Here is a 19,933-nt window from a genome sequence, read left to right as displayed (position 1 = left end):
GATAGTATACTGCAGACCAGAGAGAAACCTAGCACAAGAGAGACTTTGTGTGCTTGTTACAAGTGTACTGCAATTAAATCTACATTGATCCTTTGGGTCAGGGTACTCACCATTGCACCTCTCTCCTCTGTTCGGCCAATTTGTGTAGCCGCCGAAGTGCCCGCTCCTGCTTCTGCTCATCCTTCCTTAATTTGGAGGCCACATTACGGGCAAATTCCCTCTGCTTCAGCTCCTTTAACCTCTGTACACACACACACACACACACACACACACACACACACAGTTCTACATCTGTACTGTTAAAATGTTGTACTATTTTAACTACTACTACAACTAGTACTACCACTAATAATAATAAGAATAACACAATGTAACATATTTTTTGTCCCCGAATAGTAGTTGTTATTTCTGATTAGCTTACAGCTAGAAAGGTTGTAAAATGGGTACAATTTCCTTCATTCTGTTTTTGAAACATTGAGTTCACATTATTTGTATGTATCCTGCTATAAATGTTTTAGAAAGTAAAGAAATTCAAGAAAATTCTAAAAAGCTCTTAAATGTTTTGATTCTTCTGAACTTCCTCTTAGATGACCATACAGCTGAGTCTATGGCAATCTTTAAACATGACTTAACACATCTGTTTCTTCAGTACTTGGGCTAAAAAAAATAAAATAAAACACTTTCTAGCAGTGTTTGACTGATAGTACTTAGTTAGTAACCTAGTAACCAAGTGTAAGGATTTATCCAGTGATGGAAACTACAGTCATCATAATACAATCATAATAACCACTACCAAAATATATTATTATTATTATTTGTGTTGTTGTTTAGTGTAAAACAAGTTTGCTCTATGAATCTCACTGAATCTACCCTACAGATGCACCAACTTTTTTTTTACGACTTAACAGGGTAATAAACTTGTCTGTACACCAATGATAATCTTAATCAAATCCATTTTCCATGTAAAGGAAAAATGATAATGAATAATCTGCATAAAAACAACATCTTATTTTAGACACAAGCAAGACATATCACTTGTTCACAAAGGTGGAAATCCTACAACAAATATTTGTACTTTCTACATAACCAATTTTTTTGCATGGTGTTGTAGTGTCTGTAAAGAGTCTGTCATCTAGCTAAGGTTATAGGAAGGTTGAGTCATGTTATCTGCACTTTTTTCTTGTTAGGTCAGAATGTTTCCCTTCTCATCCAAGTAGTCTGTTCAGTCTAAGGGAAGTAGGATTCCAGAGTGAAGGATCCTCACCTGCCTGAATGAGCTAGTCAGGTGAACAGTGAAGAAGGTGAGAGTAGAAGAGAGAGTCATTACAGTAATGCAGATTATCGACAGTCATTAAGATGTAATGACTAGAGACTGTGAAAGTAAAAGCAGTCCTTACATCTGGCGTTACTGGTGGGTGTTTGATTACTAGTTCTTCTTATCGATTCTTCCCCTTCCCTACTCTTTAATGACTTTCTTTCCTATGCTCACCTTCTTAATTGTCGCCCAATGAGCTCTTCCAAGCAGGGGAACTGCTTTACCCAAGAGGAGACAAGTTTGTGGAATCCTACCAACATCCCTCAGACTGAAGAAGCTACATGGATGAATAGTGAAACAATCCATCCTAACAAGAAAGAAGTCCAGTTGATATAACTCAACTTCTAGATAAGTACATTGGTGTGCTGTATTTGGAGCGGTAATATTGCCATCAACTGTCTGTAATCCATAACTGCAAGATACAGTATGCCTTTCTCTGTAAATCATGTAGCAAGTGTTAAAAATGATGAAGACAGATGATTAGACAGTGATGAAAACAGCAGAGAAAGAGTGAATTGCTACTGTGAGCTAGTACAAGTTTATGATACTTTATTAAATTTGAAGGTGAGTACTTTTGTACCTTTTCTGCTTTTACGTGAATAATATTTTACATGTGGTATCTCTATTTGTACTCAAGAACAGGATTTGTGAGCTTTGCCCACCACTCCTTGTTCATCCAATTGCATGTAAATGAATTGTTTTGTTGTTAGTCTAAGCAAAAAGAATACTTTACAGGTTGGTCAGGGATTGTTAGACTGCACCTTGAAAAAATATTTCTGTGACATATTTAAATTAAGGGCAGAATTTCCATGCAAGTAAAATATAAGTTGAAGAAAAATAAATAACAGTATGTAATGGTAGAACTTTGTGTTTGTTAAACTCTTTACGTTTATTAAGACACTTACAGACTTTAAGTAAAATTACCATAATACATCAATGTGCAAAAGCTATATGAAGCCAATATTTGCAAATGATGTAAATAAAAAATTTTTAAAACATGTTTAATAATTAATAAGGTAAGTGTATCTGTGGTACCTTTAACTAATATTTATGCACTGAAGTATCAGTCGAAAAAAATATAAACTTTACACTTTTGGACATCTTTAGAACAGAAAAGTTTCTCTTGAACAAAAGGGGTAGCTGGAGAAGGAACAACTGTTTATTAACTGTTAAAATGTAAGTGAAAACAAGATAAAATGGATAACTTGTCATTTTTGAGATAGAAAAAAATCAATTACTGTGGTAAAAAGAAGGATAAAACATTCAGGAATGTGCTGTAAGAATAAATAATCTTAACATCTTGTTGGAAACAGACTTAAGGTAAATTCAATTCAATTTTATTTTATTTATATAGCGCTTTTAACAATGGTCATTGTCCCAAAGCAGCTTCACAAAAATGGAGAAAAAAAATCTTTTTTTTTTTTTTTAAAGAAAATACTTGGAAGTGTGTATTTGTGAGAAAAATGTGTCTAGATAATAATGAGATTAATGCATGATGAATGAAATGTCTCAATGAGCAAGCCAGGGTGACGGCGACAGTGGCAAGAAAAAACTCCCTGAGATGGCAATAGAAAGAAACCTTGAGAGGAACCAGACTCAACAGGGAACCCATCCTCATTTGGGTGATAACAGATAGAAATAACATCATGTGTGTTATGCAGGTGAAAGTTCAATATAACAAAAGTTCTTTAAATTAACATGAAGTCCAGTTCAGCGCAGAGATGAGTCAGTGGGTGCAAAGGGCAGATGGGGTCTGGATCACTGGGAGCACAGGAGCAGCATGTGTAGCTCCAACCATCATAAAGCGGAATAAACACATGTCTGACATAGAAAGAAAACAATAAGTCATGGTACTCATGGTTTATAACGCTGCCTTAAAATATGTGATATGAAAGTTGTATGAGTTGAAATCTGAAGAAGAATGAGGGTAAGACTGAAGATGAAATAAAGTTGAGAAGATAGTGGGAGATGTTTTTTTTTCTTTAGGATGTCTGAGGTTGCAAACAGCATGGCCTCGGATTTGTTATTGCTTAGCCTTAGGAAGTTTGCAGGCATTGAGGTCGTTATATGAGTCAGTCAGTGTGGGAGGAGGACACTGTGTGCGTGTGTGTGTGTAAGGACTCAGTGTGTATGTAAATGTGTGTCATCAGCATAGCAATGGAACAGCAGGCCATGTGTTTGATCATACTGCCAAGGGGAGGTATGTATTTAATGAATAACAATGGGCTGAGTACTGAGCCTTGGGGAACATTGAGAAAGACAAGAAAAAGTATCACCTAAATGACTTAATTCAGGAAAAAAAAGGCTTGCAGGTGAGACTAAAACATAATCAGCATTTGTTGTATGAGTATTTCATGACTAATTATTTTTGTTACTCATTTTTGTACCAGGATCGATCAAAATACTGATACTCAGAATAAACATCAGGTATCAATATTATGAAACATTAGAGTAGAATGTGTACCTGGGTCTGGACTAGTGTAGTGTAGCAGTTTTTTTAGAAGAATAAAAGGCCATGAAGCACACATAGGTTTATATTTTGTTTCTTTCTTTGCTGCTCTCCATGTCCTCTTTCCAAGCTCAATGCTGGCTTTTTATCCTGCACAGCACTACTCCAAAAGCAAGATGTTTTGTCAGTTTGTTTTTTGGTTGTAAGTCCAGCTATCAGTCAGCCAGCATGAGAAATGCCTCCTATCTGCTTTAGTCAATATGACTGGTTTCTCTGTGCAGAACCTTTTTTTTCTTCAGCTATGAGATTGTAAACATTACCTAACCACAGTCTGCATATGTATCCATCATGAATATAACTCTACTGTGGAGTCTTGCATAGATGGAAATATTTGCAGATTACTTTTCTGCCTTTTAATTGTTAATGATTATAAATGTAAACACCACTCTTATCTTTATTGTTTTGCTTAAGCAGATATATTTCTTTCCTGAGATTACCAGACCTTTTTATTTACCACGGGAATTCACCACTGTTTTCATTATCGGAGTGTACATTCCACCTAGTGCTAATGCTAAGTAAGCGCTATGGGAACTGTATGATCAATGAACTGCAAAAATACCCGCCCGGATGGACTGTTCATTGTTGCTGGAGATTTCAACCATGCAAATCTCAAGTCAGTGCTTCCTAGAGTCCATCACTATGTGGACTTTGCAACGAGAGGGGAAAACACGCTGGATCTTGTTTACACAAACATCCCAACATCACATATCGGACAGAGCTCCGTCCCCACCTCGGCTACTCAGACCACATCTCTGTTATGCTAAGTCCAGCATACAGACCACTCTTCAGGCGTTCAAAACCGGTTCTAAAGCAGGTGAAAACCTGGCCAGCAGGAGCAATCTCTGCTCTTCAGGACTGTTTCGAGAACACTGACTGGAACATGTTTAGGGAGGCTGCAACTTGCGGCGACTTAACGACTTGGAGGAGTACACATCATCAGTGACCAGCTACATCAACATTTGCACCTATGTTGTCACTGACACTCCAAAAGCATCATCTCACGACTCAACCAGAAACTGTGGATTACTGCGGAAGTGCGAGCACTTCTGAGGACCCGAGACTCTGCCTTCAAAGCCGTAGATAAGGTGGCCCTGAGAAGTGCAAGGGACAAACTTTCTTGGGCCATTAGAGGGGCAAAGTGTGCACACGCCCAACAGCGGCGACACACGGCGCATGTGGCAGGGCTTACAAGCTACTGGGCGACATCACCTGTCTGTGACAGTGATGGCTTCCTCCCAGATGCGGTGAACAACTTCTACGCTCGGTTCGACAGGCAAAACGAAGTGACAGCAAGGAAGCCCACCCCTCTTTCGAACAACCAGCTACTGTGTCTCACTACAGCTGATGTGAGAAGAGAGAGTGCTCAGAGAATGTGCAGAACAGGTGGCAGATTTTCTCACCGACATCTTCAACATCTCTCTGAGCAGCGCTGTCGTTCCCACGTGCTTTAAGGCTACCATCATCGCCCCCATGCCGAAGAAGTCTTCTGTGTCCTGTCTTAATGACTACCATCCCGTTGCACTTACACCCACCATTATGAAGTCTTTCGAGTGGCTCGTCATGAGACACATCAAGACCTTGCTGCCTCCCTCACTGGACCCACTGCAATTTGCGTATCGTCCTAACCGCTCAACGGACGATGCCATCTCCACACTCCATCTTGCCCTCACACACTTGGACAATAAGGACACATACTTTCGAATGCTGTACATAGATTTCAGTGTGTTGATTTTCAGAATTCAACACTATCATCCCCCAACAACTGATCGGGAAGCTAAGCCTGTTGGGCCTAAACACCTCCCTCTGTAACTGGATCCTGGACTTTCTGACCGGAAGGCCTCAGTCAGTATGGATCAGGAACTGCACCTCCAGCACCACCACACTGAGCACTGGGGCCCCACAAGGCTGTGTGCTTAGTCCCCTGCTGTTCACACTGCTGACTCACGACTGTGTAGCGACACACCGTTCGAATCACTTCATCAAGTTCGCTGATGACACGACCGTGGTGGGTCTCATTAGCAAGAACGACAACGCTAAATTGTTAGCGTACAGAGAGGAAGTACAGAGGCTAACGGACTGGTGTGAAGACAACAACCTGTCTCTGAATGTTGACAAGACAAAGGAGATGGTTATTGTCTTTAGGAGGACATGAAGCGACCATTGTCCGCCGAGCATCAACAGCATCTCTGTGGAGACCGTTGAAAGCACAAATTCCTGGGTGTCCATCTGTAGAAGGACCCCACCTGGTCCCTCAACACCAGCTCCCTGCACAAGGAAGCCCAACAGCGTCTCTTCTTTCTGAGAAGACTGAGAAAGGCCCATCTTCCACCACCGATCCTGACCACCTTCTATAGAGGAACTATCGAGAGCATCCTGAACGGCTGTATTACTGTCTGGTTTGGAAATTGTGCCATATTGGACCTCAAGATCCTACAGTGGATAGTGAGTGACGATCATACACGCTCTTTAAAACAGACTGCTCGGAAATTAGAAAGTAAATGGCGTCAAACTAAATTGTTAGTATTTCAAATAGCATGGAAGAAGAGCATCCTGAACTATAGAAAAGCTATTAGTGTAGCTAGATCAACGTATCTCTCCACTCTTATAGAAAATAAGACCACAGCAGAAATCTCCACAGCAACATTGTGTAATAGTGCAGACTTCATGACTTTTTTAATAATAAAATTGTAAATATTAGGCATAAAATTGAGGCTTTGAAACCAAACAATGTATTTTATGCAGATGTTAAACTAGCCATGTCAGATCGGAACTTAGAATACTTTACTCCCCTTGAAGAGAATGAACTAATTTCACACATCTCTTCTGCAAATTCATCAACCTGTATATTAGATGCTGTACCGACACATTTTCTTAAACAGATAGAACCAGTAATAACAAAACCATGGTTGAGAATAATTAATTCTTCACTCAGCATTGGGTCTTTTAAATTGGCAGTTATTAAAGCGATTATTAAGAAACCTGACCTTGACCCCTGTCAGCTGTCGCTAAGATTCTGGAAAAGATAGTAACGGAGCAGCAATGCTCATATCTACATAGAAATAGCATACATGAACTGTATGAGTCAGGATTTAAGCCTCATCACAGCACAGAGACAGCACTCGTTAAAGTAGTAAATGACCTCCTATTGGCCTCTGATCAAGGTTGTGTAACCATGCCTGTATTACTAGACCTCAGTGCAGTATGTAGACTTAAATGGTGATTATTCTGCATTCTCTAGTGGAGTTTGGTGTTCCACAGGGTTTAGTTTTAGGCCCACTGCTTTTTTCCCTTTACATGCTTCCTCTGGGCAACATAATCAGTAAGCATGGTATTAGTTTTCACTGTTATGCTGATGACACACAGTTATATGTCTCAACAAAATCTGATGAGATAAACCAGCTTACTAAAGTTGAGCAATGTGTGCATGACATAAGAAATTGGATGCTAATTAACTTCCTTCTGCTTAATCCAGATCAGACAGAAGTTCTAGTCATAGGACCACATACAGCTAAAAGTAAGATTCTAGATCACTCTGTAACTTTAGATGGCCTTTCTGTTCCATTAAGTGCAACAGTAAAAGACCTTGGTGTGATTATAGATTCTAGCCTTTTATTTAAAGCTCATGTAGATAATATTACCAGGATAGCATTCTTTCACCTCAGAAATATTGCCAAGATAAGAAATATATTGTCGCTAAACGATGCAGAAAAAACTAGTTCATGCTTTTATCACCTCTAGGTTAGACTATTGTAATGCCTTACTGTCTGGTTGTTCAGCTAGGTTCATAAACAAGCTTCAGCTAGTCCAGAATGTAGCAGCGAGAGTCCTCACAAGAACCAGAAGATACGAGCACATCACCCCTATCTTATCTTCACTTCATTGGCTCCCTGTGAAATTTCGTATTGATTTTAAAATACTACTCTGACATATAAAGCATTAAATGGTCTCGCACTGCAGTATCTGAGTGAACTGCTAGTGTCTTACGATCCACCACGCCTACTTCGATCAAAGGATGCAGGCTGCTTATCAGTACCGCGTATTATGAAAACTACAGCTGGGGGCAGAACTTTTTCTTACAAAGCCCCAAAATTATTTAATAGTCTTCCAAATAGTGTTCTGGACTCAGACACAGTCCAGGATAAAAACCTATTTATTTAATCAAGCATTTTTATAAATAAATTTGCCATAGGTAAAGGAGCAGATCTGGGGGACTCATGGACGTAGAGTATTATGGTGAACTGGTATGTTTAGATGTTGTCCTCCCCACTCTCATTAATCACTCAGGTTTGTTGACGGTGAGGTGATTGGTTGCTTTACATCTCAGGGAGCCCTCATGTCTGTGTTTCCTTCTGGCTCTCCCTTTTAGTTGGTTCTGCTGGAGTCTCTGCTTGCACTCTACAGTAAATATACGTCTACATTATACATTATATGACTGTGACCAGACCTAACTGTTATCCCTTCTCTTCTGCTCTCTCTTCCCTCTTTCCCCCTCTCTCTCCTTTCCTCTCTCTGTCGAGCTACACATGTCATTCCTGAGCTGCCACTGATCCAGACTCCCTCTGCCCTTTGGACCGGTCTGACCCATCCTGGTGCCCCGCTTCTGGTTGGAGATCTCGTCACATGGATGCCCTGTGTGTTTCTTTGGGATGCGTCTTGTGTTTGGGGATGGTTCTCTCTACCTAGAAGACGGTTCTGGCCTCGACTGGTGTTGGTAGCTGTTTCTCTGAGAACTTGACCGTTAGATAGTTCAGGACTGGAACTTCATACAAGTCTACATGAGTTTTTAATGACTAACTGGACTCCATATTAACATCAATTAACATCAACTGTTATACTGAACTGCCTGCCACCTAACACAAAGTATGAATGCAGATCAATTCCTGCTCTGTTTTACCCAAATGAGGATAGGTTCCCTGTTGAGTCTGGTTTCTCTCAAGGTTTCTTCCTACTACCATCTCAGGGAGTTTTTCCTTGCCACTATCGCCCTCGGCTTGCTCACCAGGGACTATCTGACCATTTTGATTCATACACATTCAAATTCCATACGAACTTAATAATTCTTTTAATTGTGTAAAGCTGCTTTGGGACAATGGCAATTGTTAAAAGCGCTATACAAATAAAATAAAATTGAATTTAATTAATGTATTTAGGTCCTAGGCCATTAAGTGATTTATAAATGAGTAAAAGTACTATCTAATCTATCCTAAATGTTACAGGAAGCCAGTGTAAGGTCCTGAGGACTGGTGTGATGTGCTCTGATTTTCTGGTTTTAGTCAGAATCCTGGCAGCAGCGTTCTGGATGAGCTGCAGCTGTCTAATGGTCTTCTTGGGAAGGCCGGTGAGGAGACCATTACAATAATCCACCCTGCTGGTAATAAAGGCATAGACAAGTATCTCCAAGTCTTGATTTCTTGATTGGAAGATGATAGTATGCTGATTTAGTTACTGCTTTGACATGACTACTGAAACTAACGTCTGTCTCCAGAATCACTCCAAGATTCTTGACTTAATTTTTGTCTGATTGACCGCTAGAGTGAAGGTATGCATTCACCTTTAGAGCTTCATCTTTTTTTCCAAATGCAATATCTTCAATTTTTCTTCTTGTTCAACTAGAGGAAATGTTGGCACATTCAACTGTTAATTCAATCAATGCATTTGCAGAGAAAGTCTATGAGGCTATAATCATTTGGAGATATGGCTAGGTAAAGCGTATCATCAGCATAGCTGTGATAGGCAATTTAGTTATTTTTCATTATCTGACTTAATGGGAGCATATACAGGCGGAACAGGACCGGTGCAAGAATTGTGCCTTGTGGGACTCCGCATGTCATGGACGTCCACGTAAACATGTGCTCTCCTATACCCACATAATAACCTCTTCCTTCTTAGTATGACCTGAACCATTTGAGTACCATCCCTGAAAGCCCGACCCAGTTTTCCAGTCTTTTTATTAGTATGTTATGATCGACAGTGTCAAACGCAGCGCTAATATCTATCAGTACCAACACTGATATTTTGCCAGAGTCATAATTTAAACAAATATCATTTATTATATTTATAAGCGCTGTCTCTATACTGTACTGCGCTCCGAAAAACAGATTGAAAACTGTCTAGGTATCCATTTAAGTTTAAGTGGTTGTTCACCTGATGAAAAACAACCTTTTTAATAATCTTGCTTATAAAAGGAAGATTTGATATTGGTCTATAGTTATTTAATATGGAATTATCAAGATTATTCTTTTTCAGAAGTGGCTTAACAACTGCACACCACACGCTGCATCCGCAAAGCCACCAGCATAGTGGCTGATCGTACACACCTCTCTCACACACACTTCTGCCATCTGGAAAAAGTTACCGAAGCATCCAGACTGTGCAACAGCTTTTTTCCACTGAGGCACTGTATAGCTGAGGCATTGCTCTATCCAACTCCATGTCTTTAAATAACACCAAAAAATCACACATCTTACCCCTGCTCCCCTGTAAGTCATGATCAGAATATAGTACTTGAAGGTCATATCTCAGTCTCCCTGAGTCAAAGAAATAGCCATAACTTTTCAGCACATTTTCAAATGCCTCCTCTGGAAATGCTTGTCTCATTTCATCAAATTTTAGGATAGCCATGTACAAATTTTTGTAGCGGTCCTGGGGATCCTGTAATTGTGACAGACAGCGCTTTCTAATAGGTTCATCTCGAGGGCCTGATGTGATATTTGCTGCTTTTGAATAAACTGCTTGATAAGCCTCCTCTGACCTCTTCACCTTGACAAAAGGAGAGAACCAATTCTTTTTTTGCAGTAAAGGACATCCATAGCCCTTTGCTGGACAATATCTAAGACAACATCTGTCTCAGAGAATATTTCTTCATATGTGTACAACATGCACACAAACTCAAAATCCTCCAGTTTCATTATGAAGCCTTTGGCAGCATCTAATGTGTCATCATCCATGCTCTTATCCTGGGTCATCTTGTCAAAAGTCTGCAGGAGCCCATCATAATTGTTTGCCAAAGTGCTCACTATCCGTGATGTAAAATTCCATCGAGTAGGAGCATTTCTGGCCAATCTTGAAGATTCTGCAGACTCAAGTAAAGACATCCTTTTTTGTGGACTTGTGGTGAACCCAGAGAGAGATGCAAAAAATATTCTTGATTCAGGCAAGCATTTAGCACCCTGGGACAACAGCAGGTTCAGTCTGTGCGCATAGCAATGCACAAACACTGCACTGGGGGTTATTATTTTAACTTTGGCCTGTAGGCCATTGAGAGATGAAGCAAAGACAGCAGCCTCATCGTAGGTTTGTGCCACAAGTTTTTCTCTAAAACTGTAGCTTTACATGTTCTCGTTTAAAACTTCAAACACAGACTGAGCATCTCGACCCCCTGACACAGTTATGAAGCACTCTTGAATTTTACCTGCACTATCACATATCTAACTATGACAGACAGTTGGGCATGGCAAGATGCAAAAAAAGGAGCAGTCTGAATTTCACCTTTTATATGATCAGAAACAGAGATCAAGTCATTTTGGAATAAGTGGGACATCCCAGAAAACACAGCTGATGACTGGAATTGTGTGGCCAAGACAGAGTCATATTTAGCTAATGTTTCTGTAAATTCCCTATAATTTAAATTATTTGCTGATTCACTACTCTCATCATGCCCCCTGAATGCCAGCTCCTGACGGCCAAGCAAGGAAGTCACATCAATTAGACAGTTTAGGAAGGTCCTGTTTTTTTTTTTTACTGTTTTATTATGTTTTGCCACCTGAATGCGAAGACCTTCAATGATTGCATGTTCAAACTTGACCCTGCCCAGACAACTTAACCTTGCACATGAACTCACATGTTCTTTGCACTTTTTATGCCTTTTGTATACCCTGTCAAAGTTACCCAGATCCCCAAAACCCACGTTTGACCAAACACATCCAATTTCCTGAGAAGGTTTCTTCTTCAGTACATTTTCTTTGTCACAGCCTTCGAGTCAGCCAGTTCACCTTGTCATACCAGGTGAGCTGAATTTCCACGAGCTACTTTAATTATATGAACGAACTAACTTTACAATGCTAAAACAAGGAGCAAGGTCAAGAAATTATCGTTTTTTTTATTATTTAAAGAATGATTTGTACGAACAAAAATTTTTATATCACCAGCAAACACTACAGAGTGAAGCAGTTTGTCGTACTACTTCACCTGCAAAAGCGCAGATGTATACTTAAGACATGCTGTCAATCAAAAATGGGGTTCCGCCTTTTAAACAGCTCCTCCAATCATCATGCAGCAGCCCAGCGTCCTGGCCCGCCCACTGCTCCATTCACTCCCAGAGAAGCTGAGCTTTCCTGGAAGGGACGATTTTGGTGCATTTATCCAATTACCGTCCAGCTTTGCTGCAGTGAAAAAAGCTCCTCTGTGCTGCCCATAGAGCTCTAGTGAAGCTGGGCTTCAGAAGGGTTTAATGCACTGTGCTGCATGGAAATGTATGACAAGAAAATTGCGTCAAACAATCTACAATAAATACCTGATTCTGAACGAGCTAGTCATGAAGTTTAACGTGTTCAAGCTCACTTTTATTAAAACCAATATAAATACAACATAGTGCATATATGAGCATTTATTTTCTGACATAGTAGAGGAAGCAAATTCAAATTCAAAATTCTAATTAAAATTTTATTTGTCATGTACACAGTCATACACAGTACGATATGCAGTGAAATGCTTTTTCGACTACCAGTGACCTTAAAATAAAAGCTTAAACATAAGAAATAAATATGAGTAAAGGAAATATGGTAGAAAATAAAGTTAACTGGTAAAATATACTTTACAAGTAAAAATAAAGATATATTGCAGTAAAAGAAATATGGTAGAAAAATGAAATTAACTAGTAAAATATACTGTGCCAAGTTAAAGTCCTGTATTGTGTTGTGGTTAAGAGACCTTATGGCCTGCGGGAAGAAGCTCCGCCTCAATCTCTCTGTATTGGTCTTCAGGGAGCGTTATCGCTTCCCAGACTGCAACAGAGAGAACAGTCCATTGTTGAGATGGGTGAGGTCCTTTACCATCTTCCTGGCCTTAGTCCAGCACCATTTGCTGTAGATCGAGTGCAGGTCAGGGAGCTCGGTGCGGATGATTTGTTCAGCTGAACGCACCACCCTCTGTAGAGCTCGTCTGTCCTGCAAGGTGCTCTTCCCGAACCAGGTTGTGATGTTTCCCGTCAGGACGCTCTCTATGGTGCAGAAGTAGAAATTCCTGAGCACTTTGGAGGGCAGTCTAAAGTCTCTCAAGCGTCTGAGGTGGTAGAGACGCTACGGTGTTGATGTGACAGGACCGTGACAGGTCCTGCGTGATGTGAACACCGAAGTATCGAAAGCTGTCCACTCTCTCCACTGGGCTGCTGTTGATAATGGGGGTCTGGTAGTTCCTCTCCTGCTTTGTACAACAGTCCACAATCAGCTTCTTTGTCTTGCTGACGTTCAGGAGGAGATTGTTCCTCTGGCACCATTTCTCCAGATTTTCAATCTCCTCTAGGTAAGCCGACTCATCGTTGTTCGTGATCAGGCCCACCACGACAGTGTCGTCAGCAAACTTGATGACGGCGGTGGAGTTGGTAGTGGCCCCGCAGTCAAATGTGTACAAAGAGTACAGCAGGGGGCTCAGAACACAACCCTGGGGGGCTCCAGTGCTGAGCGTGAGGGAGGCTGAGACATGACCGCCCATCCTTACTGCCTGTGGTCTGCCAGTTAGGAAGTTGGAGATCCACTGACACATAGATGAGCTGAGTCTCAGGTGCTCCAGCTTGGTGGTGAGTCTGGAGGGAATTATGGTTACATGCAGAGCTGTAGTCGATGAAGAGCATTTTAACATAATTCCCTTTCCTAGTGTCCAGGTGAGTGATGGGGGTCTGGTAGTTCCTCTCCTGCTTTGTACAATAGTCCACAATCAGCTTCTTTGTCTTGCTGACGTTCAGGAGGAGATTGTTCCTCTGGCACCATTTCTCCAGATTTCCAATCTCCTCTAGGTAGGCCGACTCATCGTTGTTCGTGATCAGGCCCACCACGACAGTGTCGTCAGCAAACTTGATGACGGCGGTGGAGTTGGTAGTGGCCCCGCAGTCAAATGTGTACAAAGAGTACAGCAGGGGGCTCAGAACACAACCCTGGGGGGCTCCAGTGCTGAGAGTGAGGGAGGCTGAGACATGACCGCCCATCCTTACTGCCTGTGGTCTGCCAGTTAGGAAGTTGGAGATCCACTGACACATAGATGAGTCCCAGGTGCTCCAGCTTGGTGGTGAGTCTGGAGGGAATTATGGTTACATGCAGAGCTGTAGTCGATGAAGAGCATTTTAACATAATTCCCTTTCCTAGTGTCCAGGTGAGTGAGTGATGTGTGGAGAAGGTGAGAGATGGCATCATCAGTAGAACGGTTTGGGAGGTATGCAAACTGTAGTGGGTCGAGTGTGTCTGGTAGTGAAGAAATGATGAAGTCTCTGACCAGGCGTTCAAAGCACTTCATCACTACTGAGGTGAGGGCTACAGGGCGATAGTCATTAAGAGAAGCAGGATGAGGTTTCTTTGGGACAGGAACAATGATGGACTCTTTGAAGCATGTGGGGATCACCGACTGAGATAAAGAGATGTTGAATATCTCAGTGAACACAGGTACTAGCTGGTCTGCGCAGGCTTTGAGAATACGGCCTGAGATGCCATCTGGTCCTGCTGCTTTCCTGGTGTTTACTCTCTTGAAGGCTCTTCTCACGTCGTGCTCGGTGATGATGAACGCATTTCCGGTGCCGGCAGTATCTTCCTGTCTGCAGCCGTTAGCGCCGCTAGCATTAGCATCGCTAGCGTCTTTAGCTGCAGCCTCGAAGCGAGCATAGAAAGTGTTCAGCTCATCTGCCAGAGTCGCGTCCGCGTTCGTCATACCGGATGTTGGTGCTTTGTAGTCCATTATAGTCCTTAGTCCCTGCCACAGGCTCCTAGAGTCACTTTGTTGGAGCTGTGACTCTAGCTTTCTCCTGTAGCACTGCTTCGCCTCTTTCACCACCTTCCAGACGCTGTATGACGCAGCCTTGTACGGTTCGATGTCCCCGGACGCGAGTCCCGTGTTGTAGGCAGCGGTGCGAGATCTCAGAGCGTTGCGGATGGTTTTATCCACCCACGGCTTCTGGTTGGGAAAGTTCTGATAGTCTTTTTCCCCACGGTATCATCCGCTAGTTTCCCCAGTGTGTGCTTCCCTTGCAGTCTTAGAGCAGCCGCCACTGCCACACACACACAAACATTATTACTTAGCTTAACTCAACTACCTCAACACATATCGTACACACCAACCTGTAAATGCTCTTATGCACATATTCTTTACTGGATTACCTTTGCACTAACTTCTTAATTCTTGCTGCTACTTTAAACTTTTTTTACTGTTTTCGTTTCACTGTGTACCAATTGTATATGGTTGAAGTGACAATAAAGCCTATTTGAACTTGAACTTGAACAGTGTCAGTGCACAGCTCTCATATTATTTGTTCAAAGATGTTTTGATGTATATATCTGTTCTAGCTTTTGTCATGTTTCCACCTGATTTATCCATTATTTAATAACGCGCATGTCTTCCCTGTCCTGTTTACTGTTCCAAGTTCAGTGACTTTCGATGCTTTCCTGTTTTGTTTCTGATTTACGGATAATAGTGATTTGATGGCAACATTGCAGGATGGCCTTCAACATGGACATGAACAGTTTGGCAGTCATGATGTCGATCAGCACCTCTTAGACCATGGTTCTTTCCCAGGAAAAGATGGCATGCTCCCCCTGGATGAACCTCCAAACAAGTTTGTTTACAATCTTTCACACCGGTTATCTCCGTTTCTATACAGCATGTCAGTTGTGTCTCTGCCTCTGTGTGCAGGTGAGGAGACATTGGAGCTGGAATCATCACGGACCAACGCTCACCTGTCCCAGGTAAATTCTCGGCGTGAGAATTCTCCTAAAATCTCAACCCTGCGTGTTTCTCTGCCCAGGTCCAACGCACCGAGAATGCAGCCCGCCCAGGTTTCCTTCACCCCGGCGCCGGGATACCACTAGGCCTGGATACTGCAGCAGTGGAAGAAGCGTGCCAAGCCCCGGGCGAAGACCTCTCAGACGGAGATCCTAAAGAAGGACTTCAGGAGCCTGGTTGAGAAGGTCCGCACATCACCCACGACAAAGATCGTTGTATCTGGACCACTTCCGACATTTCAGCAAGGAATCGAGAGGTTCAGTAGATTATTGGCTTTTAATGAATGGTTACAATATTGGTGTCAACAACAAAGATTACCCTTTGTTGATAACTGGAATGTTTTCTGGGAGCGTCCTAGGCTCTACCACACAGATGGCCTGCACCTTAGCAGAGCTGGAGCAGCGGTCCTCTCTGACAATCTGACTGGCGGTAAGTCATACCTTAGATTTTTAGATATTAGTTACAATACAACTTACCATACTAATAGACGCACACACATAGCTTGTCCTATAGAAATTGTGTCTGTTTCCCAAATAGTGAGAAAAAAGAATAAATTCGTTAAATCCAGCCGAAACAATCTGATAACCATTAAACCAGAAAAAGGCCAAATAAGTAATCGAAATCTACCTTTAAACCTCTGAAGACTTCTCAACATTAGATCTCTTGCGCCTAAAGCACTTATTGTTAATTAAATGATATCTTATAGTGATGATATCACAGATCATCACCTCCTGATATATACCCTACCCGTAGAACAGATTAACTGTGTCTCCCCACATTATCGATTTGTTAAAAATATGAATCCGACTACTAAAGACAGATTCACAAGTAATCTGCCTTTAAAAACGCACGTTTTCGGAAAAGGCATCCCACGACTTGCCGCGCGCTGTGAAAATGCCCTTCATTACCTGTCGTGTTTCAGTCTAAAGTATTGTGTGTCTACTGAAGCCGAAAAATGTTATGTCTCTTAGGCGCCCATGACAGCAAACGACAGAGCTCATAAACATGTCAAGTGAAGTGCTTTGAACGCCTGGTCAGGGACTTCATCATTTCTTCACTACCAGAAACACTGGACCCACTACAGTTTGCATACCGTCCAAACCGTTCCACGGACGATGCAATCTCACATCTCCTCCATACATCTCTCACTCACCTGGACACTCGGAGGGGGAATTATGTGAAAATGCTCTTCATCGACTACAGCTCTGCATTTAATACCATAATTCCCTCCACACTCACCACCAAGGTGCTCAGTAATTTCTACTCCTGCACCACAGAGAGCGTCCTGATGGGAAACCTCACAACCTGGTTCGGGAACAGCACCATGCAGGACAGACGAGCTCTACAGAGGGTGGTGCGTTCAGCTGAACGAATCATCCGCACCGAGCTCCCTGACCTGCACTCGATCTACAGCAAGCGGTGCTGGACCAAGGCCAGGAAGATGGTGAAGGACCTCAGCCATCTCAACAATGGACTGTTCTCTCTGTTGCGGCCTGGGAAGCGATTCCGCTCCCTGAAGACCAATACAGAGAGATTGAGGAGGAGCTTCTTCCCGCAGGCCATAAGGTCTCTCAACCACCCAATACAGGACTAATATCATCTCTTTTACATCCAACACTGGGCATTCATGGACACTATGGACACATTCATGCACACTTTTTGCACTATATACTTATACTTTCATTATGGACCACTGCACAAATCACTTTAATAATAAGACACTTTAAGAAGTCACTTTATGCATATTTTCACACCTCAGCCATTTTTACATTACTTATATGGACAAATTTCTATTTTCTTCTTTCATATTTCTATATTATATATATTTTGTTCTTATTTGTACAGTATATATATATATATATACATTTTACTAGTTAACTTTATTTTCTACCGTATTACCTTTTATTTATATTTATTTCTTATGTTTAAGCTTTTATTTTAAGGTCACTGGTAGTCGAAAAAGCATTTCACTGCATATCGTACTGTGTATGACTGTGTACGTGACAAATACAATTTTAATTTGAATTTAGATCCAAGTTCTGGATCCAGGAAATTCTAAACCATGAAACTTTATAAACACTGTGCAGTTATTGATCTGAAAAGATCTCATTTAGCTCTGTGTTAATATGTTAATATTTCTGTTTTAAAACAGATCACACATTGCATATGCTCACACTGTCACACACACACAAACACACACACACACACATATTATACAGTGGTGTGAAAAACTATTTGCCCCCTTCCTGATTTCTTATTCTTTTGCATGTTTGTCACACTTAAATGTTTCTGATCATCAAACACATTTAACTATTAGTCAAAGATAACACAAGTAAACACAAAATGCAGTTTTTAAATGATGGTTTTTATTATTTAGGGAGAAAAAAAATCCAAACTTACATGGCCCTGTGTGAAAAAGTAATTGCCCCCTGAACCTAATAACTGATTGGGCCACCCTTAGCAGCAATAACTGCAATCAAGTGTTTGCGATAACTTGCAACGAGTCTTCTACAGCGCTCTGGAGGAATTTTGGCCCACTCATCTTTGCAGAATTGTTGTAATTCAGCTTTATTTGAGAGTTTTCTAGCATGAACCGCCTTTTTAAGGTCATGCCACAACATCTCAATAGGATTCAGGTCAGGACTTTGACTGGGCCACTCCAAAGTCTTCATTTTGTTTTTCTTCAGCCATTCAGAGGTGGATTTGCTGGTGTGTTTTGGGTCATTGTCCTGCTGCAGCACCCAAGATCGCTTCAGCTTGAGTTGACGAACAGATGGCCAGACATTCTCCTTCAGGATTTTTTGGTAGACAGTAGAATTCATGATTCCATCTATCACAGCAAGCCTTCCAGGTCCTGAAGCAGCAAAACAACCCCAGACCATCACACTACCACCCCCATATTTTACTGTTGGTATGATGTTCTTTTTCTGAAATGCTGTGTTACTTTTACGCCAGATGTAACGGGACACGCACCTTCCAAAAAGTTAAACTTTTGTCTCGTCGGTCCACAAGGTATTTTCCCAAAAGTCTTGGCAATCATTGAGATGTTTTTTAGCAAAATTGAGACGAGCCTTGATGTTCTTTTTGCTTAAGTGGTTTGCGCCTTGGAAATCTGCCATGCAGGCCGTTTTTGCCCAGTCTCTTTCTTTTGGTGGAGTCGTGAACACTGACCTTAATTGAGGCGAGTGAGGCCTGCAGTTCTTTAGATGTTGTCCTGGGGTCTTTTGTGGCCTCTCGGATGAGTTGTCTCTGCGCTCTTGGGGTAATTTTGGTCGGCTGGCCACTCCTGGGAAGGTTCACCACTGTTCCATGTTTTTGCCATTTGTGGATGATGGCTCTCACTGTGGTTCGCTGGAGTCCCAAGGCTTTGGAAATGGCTTTATAACCTTTACCAGCCTGATAGATCTCAATTACTTTTGTTCTCATTTTTTTCTGAATTTCTTTGGATCTTGGCATAATGTCTAGCTTTTGAGGTGCTTTTGGTCTACTTCTCTGTGTCAGGTAGCTCCTATTTAAGTGATTTTTTGATTGAAACAGGTGTGGCAGTAATCAGGCCTGGGGGTGACTACAGAAATTGAACTTTTAACTGTGATAAACCACAGTTAAGTTATTTTTTAACAAGGGGGGGCAATTACTTTTTCACACAGGGCCATGTAGATTTGGAGTTTTTTTTCTCCCTTAATAACATAATCTTCATTTAAAAACTGCATTTTGTGTTCAATTATGTTATCTTTGACTAATAGTTAACGGTGTTTGATGAGCAGAAACATTTAAGTGTGACAAACATGCAAAAGAATAAGAAATCAGGAAGGGGGCAAATAGTTTTTCACACCACTGTATATATATATATATATATATATATATATATATATATATATGCGGTTTTGGCAGGAAGACAACCCAGAATGAGTGTGTGAGCTTGATGTTAATGGTGTGGTGTTTTAAGATAGTAACAGTTCAGGATAAAAATAGCATGATGTTCAGTATTCAGTTCAGGTCGCGACACTCTATTGTGTGGTTCAGCGCCGCTGTAACCTTTTCTATTTGAGAAAGCGACAGTGATTGTATTCACTGCAGCAAGGGCACTTGGGTAAGGGGGAAGTGAACATCAGGTCAGATATAATTTAGTG

General features: G+C 41.4%; 1 protein-coding gene across 1 annotated transcript in view; it reads right to left on the bottom strand.

Moving 5' to 3' along the window:
• Window positions 1-19,933, bottom strand: part of znf804a (zinc finger protein 804A) — a 67,088-nt gene that overhangs the window by 2,674 nt on the left and 44,481 nt on the right. The window contains exon 3 of the mRNA XM_053490576.1: window positions 111-241. Coding sequence (XP_053346551.1) covers window positions 111-241 — 131 coding nt within the window. The remainder of the gene's footprint in view (window positions 1-110; window positions 242-19,933) is intronic.

This window comes from Clarias gariepinus, unplaced genomic scaffold (assembly GCF_024256425.1).
Source record: "Clarias gariepinus isolate MV-2021 ecotype Netherlands unplaced genomic scaffold, CGAR_prim_01v2 scaffold_29, whole genome shotgun sequence".
Lineage (NCBI taxonomy): Eukaryota > Metazoa > Chordata > Actinopteri > Siluriformes > Clariidae > Clarias > Clarias gariepinus.
Note: the sequence above shows the minus strand (reverse complement) of the source record. Positions and strands in the feature narration are given on the sequence as shown.